Below are 17,542 nucleotides of genomic sequence, written 5' to 3' on the forward strand. Positions count from 1 at the left end.
TAGTTCTTTATCTAATCATTATATAAAGCTGTATATTATTATAACAGGGCTTTATTTGACCTACTGTTATTAAAATTAAATCTGTTTCAATCCATTTTCATCAGACTTACTACAGCCAATCAGCGCACACTACCTCCTGACGCCTCGTCCAATCACTGCTGTCCACGAGGTTCAGATCCAGGGGGCGGGCGCAATACGGCCGGACTGAGGTTTCCTCTCGGCCAATCAGCTCCTGACAGTTGACAGGAAACGTCAAACATTCCCTCGCGTTGACCAATCGGCGACAGGGGACGGCGGGTTTACCCTCCCTATATCCCACGTGATCCTCCTCAGTAGTTCCCAGGCGGTCAGATCGGAGAGCCGGAGGTGAGTAAAGAGACCGATAAATGTCACTTTTTACTGGGGAACACAGGCGGAGAACAGAGTTTTCTGGGGAATGCTGGTTTATTTACACTGACCGTACTTTGATTATTCACATAATGTCAGTTTTTAGTCGTCAAAAATGGAGCTCCGTGTCTCTGAGTGGCTAACTGAAGCTAATTAACCACAGGTGAACTCAGCTAGCCAGTTAGCCCGCTGTTTGGCCTCTAATAACAATTAATTAATTCACTCACAAATCAAAATATGAGAGTTTTTCCGTTCACATGGCTTCCTGTAGCTGATTAAAACCCGGGATGTGTCTCCTGATAAGAAAGCTGAAGTTAACTTGGCTCAGCTCCCTTCACTGGCATTTGTTTCGTAATAGTATGGCAGCCAAGCTAAGCTAGGCTACGCTAAGCTAGCTGAATCACCCCTGTTTGTAACGGGGGGAGGATGTTTTCCTACCAGGACACTATAAAGAGCTTAATGCGATGATAAAGAACATGATTTGCATCTGAACTGTCAAGACGAGGCTTTGTAAGGAGCTTACTGTTAAAATAGAATGAATGAGTGAGTGTTAGGGGTCAGTTAGCATGCTAACTTCATCAGCCCTGCAGATACTGATCAGAGCTGTGCAACCAAATATTACTCAAACACTTCATAAGATCGTAGAGAAGATCCGGAAATACAGAAATACATCTGCCTGCAGCTGCAGCCAGTGGTGGGAGAAGTATTCAGAGCATCTACTCAAGTAAAGGTAGTAATACTATACGTTGAAAGTACTCCACTTCAGCTGTTTATTTATTGATCAACCAAATAGTCCACTACACTACAAAACATCTAAAGTATTTACTTTAAAGCTAGATTTGTGTTCAGATTTCACCTAAAAAGTATGTTGTATCTCAGAAGCTTCAAAAGGAAATAGATTTATTAATGAAATAGTTTTTAATGCGTAATAACATCTGAAATTGAGCAGCAAGAGACTTTTTCTTACAATAATCCTGTGATTCAGTAGTTTTAAGTGGTAATGTAAATAAGGACACACAGAAGGCATTCAGATGCAGACGATAATGATTAATTTCCTCATTGATTGTTTAAAATTAACTGTTGATGTAATTCATTCCAAAGATCCATTACAAGCTCCCAGACCCCAGTGTGATGCATTTTGCTTCACCTCATTATTCAGTCATTGAGTGTGGCGTCATGGGCGTCACCTGACCAAATCAAATAGGTGAGAAAAATCAGAGATGGGGGCAGAGGTTCAGAGGTCTGAAACCAGGACACGCTGTAGGCCTGATCAGTAATCCATACATGTGTCCAGGTCGATTGATTAATTATTACCAGGAATTACTGCAGTATAGATTTGTGAAGCGCTGCGTGGGATACAGATATAGATAAATGAGTGTACTTTATGAAGAAGTGTAGTTATTGTTTGACCATGGAAACAGTTTTGGACGTCAGTGTGTGTGGTGTTAAATCCTTGGCTGAAACCCTGACAGATGTGTACGTTAGAGAAGCTGGAAGCAGCTCTTCTGTCAGCTCAGCTAACGTATTGATCGTTTCAGTCCTAATGAGTGTGTTTCTGTTTGAGCACTGACACTCAGACACATTTATACGCCAGCTTTAATCTTCCATCGAAGCTCCAGATCCAGATCCAGGTTTATGAGTTATAAAACGGGGACTCTCTTTAATCCTGGATCCAGTCTTTCAGGTGAAGCACAGCTGCACCCGGACTGGTTCAACCTGCAGGGTGGTGGCTGTGTGTGGGACCGCACCCACCACCACCACCCACTTCTGATCTGAAGTCACTCAGAGAAGAACCAGCTCCAAATTACTGTGAGATTAAAGTTTCCAACCTGAGTTTCTGAACCGGTCCGTGGAGCAGGACGAGCATTTTTAAATTAGTTGAGTATTTCATGCATGAATAAAAAAGTATTTTGCTGTTTCTGCTGGAGTTAATGAAAATGAAAACGCTGTCAGTCATTCAGTGTTTATATTTCTCACTTCATACGGGAAGAATCTCCTCTCTGTTTATCTCCGTTTAAATAGTAACCTGCTCGTCCTGTCTGATCGGTGACAGGTTAACTGCTGCAGGATGATAAAGGCTGATTCCACTGTTTTAATGAGCGAAGCTGCTCAGGTGTTTGGCAAGAAAAAGATGAAGCAAGATGATTTGCATCAGTGAATCTTCTTTATTTTAAATCAACAAAATAACCAAAGTTTCTCAAAGGCAATTAAAGAAATAAAACACAGGACTGTGGCTACACATTAAACTTCTACTTATTTGCTGTAGTTTAGTGAAATTATTACCAACAGACAACTTGACTCGTTGGTCTGTTATATCCATGATTACGTAAATATTCTGGTGTGGAAGAAGCTGGACTTACTTTCCTAAATAAAGTCTGATCCTTTATCAATCAATAAATTCTAAGGAGTAATAATCTGTCTAAACATTGGTGCCAATTTGTTTCATATTAACATGACGATGAAACAATCAGCTAATCAATTAAATGATTGAGAGAAGATGAATGATAATGATTTTAACAGGTTAATTAAAATTAGAGTAACAGTATTTCTTGCTCATTTGAGGATTAGTTGGTTGATCGGCCTCCATCTTGGACTGAGAGACACTTGGATGAACATTTTAACATTTCAAAGACTGAACACACTTCTTAGTTGATTGGAACAGTCAACAGGTGAGAGTATGTTAGTCGCAGCCGTATGTTCACTTCAGTCCGTCCTCACAGTCCCAGTTAGAAACCAGTGCTGTTATCAGAGTGAATCAGAGCTGCAGCAGATGTCCTGCAGACTCTTAATATCAGATTAACTGACTCCAGTAACTCCGGGCCTGATGGTGCTGCTGTCAGTCTGGGCGGATAACAGCAACTTCAGCTGGTTTCACTGAACTGATTAACACAGGCTGATGTTTTATCGGCCAATCAGAGTCCGGCCTGAAAGCTTATTACTGCCACAGGCTGGAGGGAAACTGTAGTGAGGGGTTCGTCCATGAACACACACACACACACACACACACCCGTTCTCCTGCCTCAGAACAAATGTGGATTAATCCGCTGCTGAAAATAGTCCCCAAAACATGCACTGTTTCATTGTGTTTTAGGAAATTACTGCACCTGCAGGATTTCACACAACATGATTGGCTGATTGGATGACTGCATGAATAAGCAGGTGTACAGGTGTTACTAGTATTCATCAGGTGGATGTTTGACCTGTAAAATGTTAAAGAACGTCCACAGTGTCGATGGAAACCCAACACACACCACAGCCGTCCAGAAAATCCTCTTTACAGGAGCATCGAACAAGCAACAATAAATTAATTTTCAGCTCTGTCTGAATGTGTAATAATGATTCGTCCACCGTGTTGAGCTGCTGTGAAGGTTTCCTCCTGTAGCTCTGCGGCTAATTCCTTCAAACGCCACGTGGGCAACAAGCTAGACGGCTTTGATGCTACGCTAACAGCTAATGTTGCTGGTGGTCACACTCGTCACTACACTTGCTGGAGCTGTTAGCCAGGCATGCTAATCCTGCTGCAGGTTAATCTGATTAGCCGAGGCAGTCTGCTGGTTAGCATGCAGAAGAACTGCAGGATCAGGTTTTATTGTCTTTGACTTTGTATTTTTCCCCAAAAACAGAATTACTTGATGAGTTTTATTTAATTTTATGACTTTGTTTTCAGTATTAAACAAATCTCACATGACTTTTCAACAGATTTGCCTCTCAAACCAGGCTCCATCTAAAATCAACTTCGATTGATTCGATCGATTGATTTAGTTTCTGGAATTCAGAAAGTAAAATATTTAGAAAATGTTCTTTACAGATTTTAATTTTAGGGACACTCTCCTTGATATATTACGTTCTAATAAATGAGAAAACATTTGTCAAATTGTGATAATTAGGCAAAGCAGGGCTTCAACTAATGATTAATCTGCTAGTTATTTTCTCAATTAATGCATCTTTTTTTTTCTTTGTAAGTGACAGAAAAAAATGAATAATTCCTGTTTAATTTCCCACAGACCGAGGAGACGTCTGAGCAACAATCCAAAACACAACGATGTTCAGTTTTCCGTCACGTACGACAAAGAAAAGCAGCAAATATTTGGCATTTTTGATCAAAGAAAAATGAAAGTTGCTGATTAATTTTCTTGAAACAGCTGCAGAGAGCTGCTGTAAATAAATAAAACCACGTCGCAGACAGATGAAGTTATCCTGTGAGAAAAGAGTTTAAAAATGTCTGACAGCAGGAAAACTAACTAAAACTTCACTGTATCAACAAACAGGTGATTATTAGTTGTTGTTAGGACAATTACATTCCCCTTGTGAGCGTCTTTTCTTCATTTACCTGTAAATACAGGAAGTGTGTGAAACACCGCCGCAGGTCTGAACCCAGTGTGTGTGTGTTGGTCTAATGAGTAACCTGCAGACTCCACAGACTCCACAGTGTTTATGTGCAGAGTAAATTGTCCGTGTTGTGTGTGCGTGTGTGTGTGTGTGTGTGTGTGTGTTGTGGGGTGCTGCAGTAATCCCTTGGGGTGTAATCTCATTAAGGTTAACAGAGCTGCGTTTGCATGTCCTGTGGGTGCTGCTCGGTTGTCATGACGGTGGGTGGACGTCAGGGAGACACAGGTGAACGACCTGCTGTGTGTGTGTGTGTGTGTGTGTGTGTGTGTGTGTGTGTGTGTGTGTGTGTGTGTGTGTGTGTGTGTGTGTGTGTTAATGACACACACACACAACATGAAGTTGTTTCATGAGCTGCAGTCGAAGCTGTTTATAGAAAAACAGATGGAGAGATCGAGGAGCTTTAATATCACAGTACAGCTCCAACACAACCTTTGTTTGTTGGAAACAAATCACACAACTTATTTGGACTCTAAAGATAAATAATAATAAAGTTTTAATTCAGCTAAGTCTTTACTTTATGAACAGTCTGTGGATTTTTTTTTTTTTTGTTCCTTTCTCCCTGAAAGTTTATTTTGAGAAGCTGTTATGACTTTACTGCCTCTCGCACAGGAGGATAGAGTTGTGAGCCGACAGTCGGATCATCACTTTCTGTGGTTAAAATTACAACATCAGCGACCTTAGATCATATCAGTTATAGATATAAGAGTGGTGCAACCAGGAAGTCAGTTAGCATGTTAGCATGTTAGCACTTCCTGTTCCCTCGTCCCAGAGTCAGTGTGTTTCTGGTTAAATGTCTGAAATAAGGTCTGTGGTTTTAACACAATGCTCAAGACATTTTCAGGTTTTATTCTCCGACATAAAATGGGTCAGTAAATCCCCCACTCCTGATGTTTGAAGCTTTTACGTGTCTTAAAAAAGGCGGTTGCTAACGAGTGTCTAAATGAGACTACAGAGGTTGTCGGGGACGTTAACATGAAAACCCATCTACTCACCAGTCCACCTTTACAGCCTCGTTGTGTTTCTACTCACGCTCTTTCAAACTCTCACTAACTTTCTAAGAAGAAAGGCTTTTGTAGAAGAGCTCAGAGCTAAATGAAATGACCAGTTGGAAGCTTAGTGGTGGAGACGTTGACGTCATGTGACCGTGGTGTAGTTGGTTTATAGCCTAACATTAGCTTCTTACTTCAAACATCAGAACAGTTTTATTAATGTGGAACGTCAGTCTGTTGGTTCAGGAACTCTCCCCAAAGATTGTTTGCGAGTAAGAAGTCGAAACAGATCAATATCTGGAGCTCGTTAAGCTCTGAGTTCTGGATCAGGAGCTCCAGTAATTAAAACTGTCGGAGCTCTGGTAAAACAAGAGCCTGATCACAGATGAAAGATAATACAACACATGTTCACACTCTTCCTCCTCCTCCTCTTCTTCCTCTGCAGACTATGGATCAGAGGGTTGGGTTGTTCGTTCTTCTGGTGGCGGGCCTCCTCTGCCTCAGCTTGGCCCCCATCTCTCGGGCCGACGACCTGGTCGAGGACGGTCTGGACGACGACGTGGACGTGGAGGACGAGCTGGATCTGGGTTTGGCCTGGAGCTGAGGAGGAGGAGGAGCTGGAGGGGGACGCGCAGGATGAAGCTCCGCCTGCTCCTAAAACTCCTCCTACACCCAAGGTAAGACGAGCTGATTGGACCGTCGTATCTGCAGGTTTTGATCTTAAGAAGAACTGAATTCAGCTTCCTTAAAGGTGATGAAGTTTGGATTTTTATTCACAAACCACACCTTAAAACTAAACCTGCTAATGATGAAAATAAGGTCGTCTGCTGTTTCGCTAATTTCATGACAGTTGTATTTGGTGCATGTGGAGGTTTCAAGTGTTTTCCCCAGGAAGCATCTGTTACTGATTAACCAGATAAATAAGGAAGTCAGTTTGATAACAGAGCAGTGAACTGACCTGTTGATCCACTGACCTGCATTCACACCAGGAAACCACAAAAAAACACAACAGACTTCAGTCTAATCAGAACTCTACTTTTATTTATTTTTAGAATAATTCAAGCTTAGCGTTAAAACAAGCTGAAAGTTAAACAAGTCTACTGGTTTCTTTCATTGTTTGTAGATATTTAACTAGATAAAGTGAGTAATATATCTTAAATACTTTGGATTATTTCATCATTGTCTTATCACACAAACGACCCAGTTCACCTGCTTTAATTTCTTCTTCTACCTCTCTGTGTCCAGGTGACCTACAAGGCTCCAGAGCCGATGGGGGAACATTTCTTCGCCGAGTCTTTTGACCGGGGGACACTTGATGGGTGAGCACAAATTTGGGACCCCAGCTAGTGATGAATTTAATCTGCAGATTATTTTCTTGATTGAAATGTCGAGTTATGATTTAAGCGTCTTGTGTCTGATCAGGAAATCTCGTTTTTTTTTTCCATTTTGTCGAGGCAACTTTGAGACCTTGTGTAAAACTGACTCAGGATCCCAGCATGCATTTCACACCAACCTCAGCCATCGAATGCTGCTTTATTGTTAGAAGACTTTGAGAATTAAATTCGGTCTTTGCAGCTGAGCTCTGACTCGTCTCTGATCAGGTGTGTTGGTAAATAAATTACCTGTCTGTTGCTTTCAGCTGGGTTCTGTCCAAGGCCAAGAAGGACGACGCTGATGAAGAGATCGCAAAGTACGATGGTAAGTACAGAGGCGTGTCCTAAAATGGCTGCCGTCCTGAGGATAAACACTGTTCTGTCCTGGCTGCTGTTGTTTAAAGGTAAATGATGATGTTGTTGTTGTTTACAGGTAAATGGGAGGTGGAGGAGATGAAGGACAGTAAACTGCCCGGTGATAAAGGTCTGGTCCTGAAGTCCAGAGCCAAACATCACGCCATCTCAGCCCAGCTGCTGCGACCTTTCACCTTCGACACCAAACCCCTCATCATCCAGTAAGAGCAGACGCTCACTTTTTTCCCTCTCAGCACCAACTGTTACCGGTTTCCTCGTCGTTCTGAGTCTGTCTGTGTTTTCAGGTACGAGGTGAACTTCCAGTCAGGTATCGACTGCGGCGGCGCCTACGTCAAACTCCTGACTCAGACTCCTGAGCTCAACCTGGTCAGTCTGACTCTGATCATCGCACACAAACACACATCTACACCTCTGTTCAGAAGTTAAATCTCTCTGCTCTGTGTTTGTGTTTCCTCAGGACGAGTTTGTGGATAAAACTCCGTACACCATCATGTTCGGACCCGACAAATGCGGAGAGGATTACAAACTGCACTTCATCTTCAGACACAAAAACCCCAAAACTGGAGAGTATGAAGAGAAGCACGCCAAGAAACCCGACACTGACCTGAGGACGTACTACACCGACAAGAAGACACACCTGTACACACTCGGTGAGACACACACTCACCTGTACATCCTGGCTGAGACGCACTTTAATGACAGTCCAGGTGTGTAACCGCTCTCTGTGTTGCAGTGGTGAACCCTGACAACAGCTTTGAGGTGCTGGTGGATCAGACGGTGGTGAACAGCGGCAGCCTGCTGACAGATGTGACCCCGCCTGTGAACCCCCCCGCTGAGATCGAGGACCCCGACGACCACAAACCAGAGGACTGGGACGAGAGGCCCAAGATCCAGGACCCAGATGCCGTCAAGCCCGAGGACTGGTCAGTACACAGGCAGTTGTCCTGTGTCAAAGTAAAGAGTACAGAGGAAGATCCTTTTAGTTTTTAACCAGAAACGTCACTATATATCAATACCAGACTCCATTGACAAAAACAGGAATTTTACCAGGAGCTGCTGGAGCACTACTGCCTCCATCTGTTAGTTTGTCTGTGTTACTGTGTGACTTTCAGTGATGGAGGAAGTATTAAGATGCTTTACATCAGTGAAAGTACCACACAGTAACACAAACAAACTAACAGATGGAGGCAGTGGTATTCCAGCAGCTCTCTGTAAAATTCCTGTTTTTGTCAATGGAGTCTGGTAGTGAAATATAGTGATGTTTCTGGCTCAACGAAAAGGATCTTACCTCTTACATCGTTTAGATTATTTACACCCACAAACATGAGAAAACATGGAATTACCCTTTAACTTCTGAGCAGCTCTGCTTTCAAACTGACCTGTGGCGTCTGTATCTGATTTAAATAACAAATGATTTCATGACAAATAACGACATCGGTTTCATTTTCTGGTTCGTGTGAAACGTGATGCACCGTTAGCAGGTGTGGGGCAGGTATTTGAATAATTGTCCAACTGATATGAACTGTGACCAGACGCCGTACCTCAGCTGACACTAAACACTTCCTCTGCTAAAATACTGGAGCGACTCACTGCAGAGAAATAAAATAACTGTGGAAAATCTTAGAGGTTCAAGTATTTAATCTTAGTTTAAAAATGTCTTTAAATGGTTTGTTTCTGTTTTGATGCAAACAGACTAAATTTGAGAAGCTGGAGCCAGAAAAGGATCAAATATCTGAGTATTATCTGCTCTGTACTTCATGTAGAGGTTCACACAGCTGCTGAGCTGCACTGTGTGTTTATATATTTATGTGGATGTGTGTGTTGTGCAGGGACGAGGACGCTCCCGCTCAGATTCCAGATGAAGACGCAGTGAAACCAGACGGCTGGTTGGACGACGAGCCGGAGTACATCGGAGACCCCGACGCTGTCAAACCTGAAGACTGGTACGTAAACACGCGTGTGTGTATTTAGAGGCGTCCGTTAGTCGCTGTTCAGTCTGGTAACTGTCTCTGTGTTTCCTGTCCGTCAGGGATGAGGACATGGACGGCGAATGGGAGGCTCCTCAGATCCCTAACCCCGCCTGTGAGGCCGCCCCCGGCTGTGGCGCCTGGAAACAGCCGATGATCGATAACCCCAACTACAAGGGCAAGTGGAAGCCTCCGATGATCGACAACCCCAACTACCAGGTGAGTTCACAGTCCGATGCAGGTGTGGTTTTGTTGGAAACACTGTACGTGACAGTTTTGAGGTGATAATCCTCTGTTTGTCGTCTTCCTGCGACCCTGACCCTCGGACTCTTCCTGTTCTCAGGGCGTCTGGAAGCCGAGGAAGATCCCGAACCCCTCGTACTTCGAGGACCTGCACCCGTTCAGGATGACTCCGTTCAGCGCCGTGGGACTCGAGCTCTGGTCCATGACCTCCGACATCTTCTTCGACAACTTCTTCATCACCAACGACCGCAACACCGCCGACCGCTGGGCCTCCGACGGCTGGGGGCTGAAGAAGGCAGCAGAGGGCGCCGCTGAGGTGAATGTGACTGCAAATTCAGATTTACTCAGTGTTTTCCTGCATCTCTCCCTCTCTCTCTCTCTCTGGCTGTTAAGTTCCTGATTTTTTTTTCTCTGTCTTTAAACGTGACGTGTTTTGTTTTGAGCCTCGGCGGTGATGTAATCCTCTGGAGGAAGCGGCGTCTCTCTGAGTCGAGACAGAAATAGATGTGATGTTATTAAGAGAAACCATCAGAGGCGGTTTGTGTCTGCAGCAGGAAGATATTTGTGCTCTCACGCTTTTAAACAGATGCTGCATTCAGGGACACGTAAAACTCAAATTACTACTCAGATCTCAGTCATGGTCTTTTTTTTTCCTCAAAGGAATGTTCCACCTATTTTAGATTTTAAAAACTCAGCACACAGACGCACACACAGTTATAAAGAAATTAAACTTGAAACTGCTTAGAAACAAAACTCTGTTTCCTCTATAAACACAAACCTGCGACAAAAAGAAACAACAACAAAGTAGATAGATGTGATGGTCATAATTTACAAGCAAAAGACAAACACACAAGGCGTTAAAGATCCATTTAAATAGGACTGGAAAACAGTAAATAAGATCAGATAAAATAGAAAAAGATGCATTAAACAGTAAAATAAGTCTGAAGCTTTATTTAGACAAGAAGAGAAATTAAAAGAAAATAAAACTAGATATTCTCGATCTGATCGGAGAAGTTGGTGAGGAAAAACTGTCTTCCCTCTTTTCTGTGTCGCAGTAATTTCAGTTAAAGTAACATTTATTAGCTCCATCTCCGACATGAAGAAACTCCACCAGCAGATGGTGTGTTCGTGGTGTAACAGAGCAAAACAGACAAGTGCACATATGTAAATGCTCTCAACACCGTAGCTTTACATTACAACAGACGGCAACTGCATTATTTCATTTCTGCGTGTACATCAGGGTCGTCTTTTTCAGTCCAGTTTATTTATATAGCATAAAATCACAGTAGAAGTTTTGCAGTTATTCATGCAGAGCAGCAGTTTACACCTCCTTCACCTCCACCTGCTGCGCTCTCACATTTATTTTAAGCTAAAAAATGTCTTAACACGTCTCTCTCCATCAGCAGCATCATTTTACTCTGAATAATCCTCAGAACATTTTGTAATAAGAGTTCTTTATAAAGAATAGGATCTTGTTTTTGTTTTTGTTTAATATATTTTCTCCTGTTGTTGTTTGTGTTGTCGCAGCCTGGTCTGGCAGCTCAGATGATAAGCGCTGCAGAGGAGCGTCCCTGGCTCTGGGTTGTCTACGTCCTCACCGTGGCTTTACCACTCGTCCTCATCATCGTCTTCTGCTGCACCGGGAAGGTAACACACACACACACACACACACACACACACACACACTCACACACTTCATCCGTCCAGTTTAAAGGGACAGACTGAAGTTACCCTCGATGTCTGGTTCACGTCATGACTCCATGTGACTCCACAGAGGTCGTCAGGATCAGATCAGGGTCAGTTGAGTCTCACCAGCTTACAGGAGGAGTTTAATGAAGCCGGACGCCCAAACCGCCACCGCCCTCCTCCTCCTCCTCCTCCTCCTCCTGCTGCCGCCGCCGCCTCCTCAGGCCCAGTGACTGTCGCTGCCGTTAGAGTAGCTCTGTCCTCGCTGTCGTGCTCCTGTCGGTTTCTCTGTGCTGCCGGTGCCTGTTCTGTGTCTCTGTGGCTCTGTAGTGTAGAAACCCTTTGTTCATGAAGGTCAAAGGTCAACTGCTCGTTTGAACTGGGGTTCAGGCAGGTGATCTGTGACCACAGGGACGTTCCCCTGTCGGGATTGAACTCGTGGATTCTGAAAGCAGCTGTTCAGTGAGAACTCTTTGGACCAGACGAACGTTTCTCTTTTATTTCCGAGTCGTGCTAAACATTAATTTACGAGTCGAACCGAGTCGCGTGACCAAAACCAAACTCTTGCATAATCTATGTTTATATGTAAAGAGGAACAACTGTTATTTTTTAACCTGGATCATGTTTTCAGGTGTAGATTATTGACAGGTACTGATCAGGAACAGTGAACAGCTGCTGTAATGTAAACAAACGGTGCACACGTCCACATCAGAGTACGTCCACTAAAGTGGTTTGTTTTGTCGCTGACAGGCTCAGATTGTTGATGATATTGTGGATATGATTCCTACAGAGACAGACCTTTATACTCACCAGAACCAGACTGAGGCAGTGGTATTCCAGCAGCTCCTGTGTTCTGCTCTGGTTAAATTACTGTTTTTGTCAATGGAGTCTGGTACTGAGTGCTGGGTTCGCTGTTCTTGATCAGTAATGCACAGATTTTTGTCCCTATCAGAGTTATCCTTTCAGTTGTCAACGTCGCTAACGTTGCTCTGGTTTGTGCAGGTTATCAGTCTGTGTCAAGACTTGACAGTAGTGAGGTTTTTTCCACTATTATTGTTGTGGTGTTTGTGTTGCGAGCGTTTGGGAAGCTCGCCTCGTCGTCTTTAACTCCAAAGGTTCATGTCTCATGTGAACGTGTCCTGAGCTGCAGGATTTCTTAATGTTTTCTCTCTAAAGTCAAACTGTACTGACCTGTTTTCGTGTTTGTTCTGCAGAAGAAGAGCCCAGCGACGCCAGCAGAGTACAAGAAGACCGATGAACCTCAGCCCGACGTGAAGGAAGAGGAGGAGGGAGAAGAGGAGGAGGGAGGAGAGGCTGAAGAGGCAGAAGAGGCAGAGAAGAGCAGTCCAGGTTGGTGTGATGTTTACATTTCAGACTTCTCCTCTCTGTGGTTTCCTGGTGTCTGTCGCTGTCGGTCTGACTGATTTAATCTCTTTTCTTTCAGCTGCAGAAAAGAGCGACGGAGAGGAAAGTCCTGCAGAGAAAGAGGAAGAGGAAGCAGAGAAGGACGAAGAGAAGGACGAAGAGAAGGACGGCACGGCAGATGAGGTGAGGAGACCTTTTGGTTTTTGCTGCGACTGCAGAAAATAAAGTTAATTAAAAAAATAAATTTACCGTCGTCGTTTCCTCTGCAGAAGTTGGAGGAGGACGTTCTGCGGAGATCTCCCAGGAACAGGAAGGTCAGAAGGGACTGATATCTCTGAATCCAAAGCCCTGACCTCAACACCTCCCCCTCTCTCTCCCCTGAAATACCCCCCACCCTCCACCCTCCTCCTCCTCCTCCTCTTCTTCTTCTACTCCTCTGCTCCGAGGTGATGAAGCCTAAACGGATTCCATGGAAGCAGCGACGCCAACAGGAAACGAATCGAGACACGGACGCCTGACGATGATGATGATTCCAGTATGAACAGGACTGAGTTAGTGAGATTAAAGGAGATTAACTGAGATTAACTTTCTGCATCATTCCTTAACAACACCTGAGCAGACCCACCAGACCAACGTCTTCTATCCCGGCTGCCGAACCTCCACCTGCCGCCGCTCTGAGCTAGCAAGTGCCCCACCCTACCACCAGCCTTTTAAAATACTCTGTAAACAGTGTGGCTGTCAGCGCCTGCAATCTGAAGTACCCTGGCATGATCCTGCTTGTGCTTGGGCTCTAAATTAGCCAACCAGCAGTCAGATTATTTGGCCAACAACTGTCAGGATTATCCTGCAGGAGGTCAGGAAATTAACCTGCCATTAGACTTGTTAAATGGTCTTCTACATGCAGTATAATTAGCTCATCAACAGCCTGGTAATGAGGCAGTGAAGTCTGCCAGATAAGCCTGTTAAACTGCCTATAAACAATTTGTAAATTAGTCTCCAGGCAGGCAGAACATTTAGCCATCGGGCTGCTAACAGACTGCTATTAGTCCTGTTGATTAAGCCGTCAGCAGATGGGATTATCCTCCTGAAAGTCTTGTTAAATAGCCTAATAACTAGTCTATCATCAGTCAGGATAAACCTCCAAATGATACAGGAAGTCTAGACTGTTAAACAGCCTGTAAGCAGTTGGTTAATTAGTCTCCTAACAGGCGGGTAACTAGCATCTATCAGGGTGCTAATTAAGCTAACAATATCCAACACACAATCACCAACCAGAAGTCTTTCTAAATTAGCCTCCTAGCATGCTACTAATTGGCCTCCAAAGCTTGTCTTTAGCTTGCCAGTTAGCTTGTTAGCAAGACACAGATCCACCCATTTCTATCAAACCAGAACTGAGGATTATAGGGAAGTAACCTAAAAAAGTGTTGCTAATTAGCTCCCAGATGAGCAGCTTGAAAGATTTGTGCTATAGCGTGAAGTTGTCCTACAAACAAGTCTGCTAACAACAGGCTGCTAACAAGTCCCCAAAATAACAAAACTAGCGACTAAACCCGCTAACACCCGACTAATTCGTCTTCCAGGAGTCTGTGCGTTAGCCTGCTAGCATCTTAAAGCGACCCACAACTTTTCGATTAGCTGCAGCCGTCACATGCTAATATTTCAACAAGTGAAATGTGAACACTCCAGCTGACATGAACTTTTTCTTTCCTTTCTTCCTCTCATGTTTTTGTTACAGATGTTAGCCGATGTTTTACCTCTTGAAGGAGTTGTCTCAGTGTTGTTTTTTTTTAAATGTGTGTTTATGTCCTGATGGCAGCAGGAAAGGTCAGAGGTCAGAGGTCAAACACAAGTATTTTCTTGTGATTTACACCTTGTGACTTGGATAAACTGTTGTCAGGTAGAGGCAGTGGGTGTCAGGTGTTTGTTACCTGGCGTTTTTAAGTCGCAGGTGGATCTTGTCTGACCGGTTCTCGCTTCACCGTTTTGGTCCTTTTCAGTCAAAACTGTCGAGTCAGCGTCGTGATAGATCCCCGCAGCAGCAGCAGATGAGCTTCAGACGCCAAAAACCTTTTTATTTTTTCAGCATTCACCAGCTCCTGTTCTTTTTTTATTTCAGTCCAAACAAGCATGGCAGCAGCAGGTCTATCCTCTCGTTTCAGATACAAAACCTGCCTCTTTTGACGAAGGTTTGCAGGATCTGAAAGTTTTTTAACCAACATTTCAGCTCCAGAGTGTTGATTTTTAATAAGGAAATTTCCCATGCTTCCAGGTTTTTGTCTGATTTCTTTACCTGGATCGGTTTCATATCAACACATGGTGTGAAAATGATTCACTGCAGGTTCTCTCTTTCTTTCTCAGTTCCGATGGGTGAATTTAATCATGAAATGCAAAGGAAAAAGTGACACACAAGCTGCCAAAATCATAACAAGGCAACACATCTACCCTCATTGTCTGTAGAAGTCATCAAGACGAGCTGCTGTCGTGTTTGTTTGGACTGAAAAAACTGGTGTGGGCAGATGGACAGACACCCAGCCCCTCTTTCATTAACCCCATATGAAAAGAAAAAGGCACTAAAGGGGAAAAACTCAGGCGCTTAACCTCACACCTGTCCACCTGCTGCACCACAACACCTCCACCGATCGCCGACGTCCTCCTGCATGAATCCATGTCGGAGTTAACCCCATGTTTAAAGAGACTGCACTTGAGCGTGAAGTTCACTCTTAACCTCCCACTTTCTCTCAGCTTTCAGCCTTATCTCACAGTCTATCAGTGGATCGCTCGGTTGTCGTCACATGACAACTGGGCAAATTGTATCTGCTGATGAAGACCGTGAGATAAGGTAGAAAGCTAGTAGGTGGGCCTTAGAGTTAAGAGAGTTCTCAGGATTTTCATCATATCATTTTTTTTAAATCTTTTCCATGGCTGAGATTTTTTCTGCTGTGGTCGTTAAATGTGCGTTTTTTTTCTGTCGTCATCTGCTGCCGCCGCCTGATGAAATCACCATTGACGTGACATTGATGTCGGGCCGAGAAAAGGTTCATAACTGAGTTTGTTTTTGACCTCCTGACCTTTCCTCTAGCACCACCATCAGGACGAACTTCCCACTTTTCATTTCGCGGAATTAAAAAAAAAAACAAAAAAAAAAAAACGCATGAGAATTTGTTCAATAAACTTCCTAAGCTTGATAATTCATGATGAAATAATCTAAGGATTATAAGGAAGAAAAAAACGAGATGATCAGAGTGTGGCATCATTCGAGAGATTTAAAAAAAATCTGAAATTAAGCTGGTTTGTGTGTGGAAAAAAGAACTACATTAGTCCAGTCTTGTATTCATGAGGTGACTGTTGATGTGTCTGTTTTTTGTCATTTCTGTGTCAAACTTCAGTTTTCCATCCGCTAAACGTCTGCTGTTTGTGTTTGAAGTCGATATGTAAGTCAGGTCGGGATCGGCAGGTTCGAGTTGTGAAATGGCGGGCGTTGTTTTAGTTTTAAAGAGTCTGAGGTGTTTGTATTTCAGGATGTCGGTGAGTTCAGATTTTTGGGGCCTTGAGGTGAACCGGAGGTCCCCGCTTCCATGTCCAGGTGACCTTTTATTTAACCTTTATTTTCCCTCCTCTTGTTAGGGTTAACACAAGCTACAGTAGTTGACTTTTGGCTGTAAACTCTGTTGCTTTTAGTCTTTTATTTTTTTGTTTTTCCTCTGCTGTAAATCCAGCAGCAGCAGCAGCAGCGTCACATTCCCATCGAGAACTTTTTACCTTTCAGCCATACTCTCTTTTTTTTTTTTTTTTTTTTTTAGTCTCTGACTCTGTTTTCTCTGCTCGTGTCCGGCTGAAGCTGCCTATAGCTAACAGACTGTAGAATGAACACTGTATCTGCTGGTGAGACTTTACATGACTCTGTAACTATTAACTTTTTATTTTTGTTGACTTTTGTGTTAAACTAATTGATCGGCCCAGCCTGTTTCTAATGATGTACACACTATGATGTAGAGAGGTGGACCTGCTGACGCACCACAGGAAGGTCCAGTTTTGAATAGAAATACTGTGATGATGGAGCCTGATGTGAGTGTGGACATGCAGTCAACATTTGTTTTGATGAATAAAAAGGCCAAATGGAAACTGAACCAGAACCTACAGTGGTTTTTTTTTATTGTTTATTATATGATGATTAAAGGGCAACGTTATTTAGTAAAATGATTAATATTTAGTTATTTTTTGGTGTGGCAGATTTGGCCACAGTTTTGATAATTTATCAATTCATATTCTTTGTAATTATTTAGCAACAGTAAACTTGCTTTTTTTTGGGCAGGGGGGTAAAGGAATAATTATGGGACTTTTTCACTATTTTCTGATAATTATGTAGACCCAGATAACATGGAGGTAAACTGGGGGCTTTGAGGGCTTTTACCTGCCTTGCCCAGCTGATAATCCACCCTTGATAAACCTGTTGAGAAGAAAGGATGTTCCTTATAAAATGCAAAACTTGCCTGAGAATCACCAGGTTTTTAAGTTTTCGTCAGTGTCAAAGTATTTTGTTGATAGGTGTCGGTACATCCAAACGTAATTAGCAAACAGGAACTGCTGACAGTGAATTCGGCATTCATAATTTTCCTAAATGTAAACAAATAAAGCCAAAAAAGACGGGGTTTAAGTTGTACCTGACAGTATAACTCACTGTGAACCTTATACGTTCTGTTTCTTATGAAAGTTCGCGTGTTCAAATAAAGACTTTTAATGTTTAATGTAATATCATCCAATTGTTTGA

General features: G+C 43.1%; 1 protein-coding gene across 1 annotated transcript; it reads left to right on the forward strand.

The window, feature by feature from the left end:
• The first annotated feature begins 214 nt into the window (after positions 1-214).
• On the forward strand, positions 215-16,901 carry LOC108873746 (calnexin-like). Its single transcript, XM_018662036.2, is given in 16 exon segments — positions 215-366; positions 6,211-6,360; positions 6,362-6,442; positions 7,011-7,084; positions 7,405-7,463; positions 7,572-7,713; positions 7,798-7,879; positions 7,971-8,163; positions 8,247-8,436; positions 9,343-9,456; positions 9,543-9,699; positions 9,824-10,039; positions 11,251-11,370; positions 12,624-12,759; positions 12,854-12,957; positions 13,044-16,901. Coding segments are annotated over 15 exon segments (1,875 nt in total). The 5' UTR covers positions 215-366; positions 6,211-6,213; the 3' UTR covers positions 13,104-16,901.
• The last annotated feature ends 641 nt before the right edge of the window (positions 16,902-17,542 follow it).

This window comes from Lates calcarifer, linkage group LG8 (genome assembly GCF_001640805.2).
Source record: "Lates calcarifer isolate ASB-BC8 linkage group LG8, TLL_Latcal_v3, whole genome shotgun sequence".
NCBI classification, from domain to species: domain Eukaryota; kingdom Metazoa; phylum Chordata; class Actinopteri; family Centropomidae; genus Lates; species Lates calcarifer.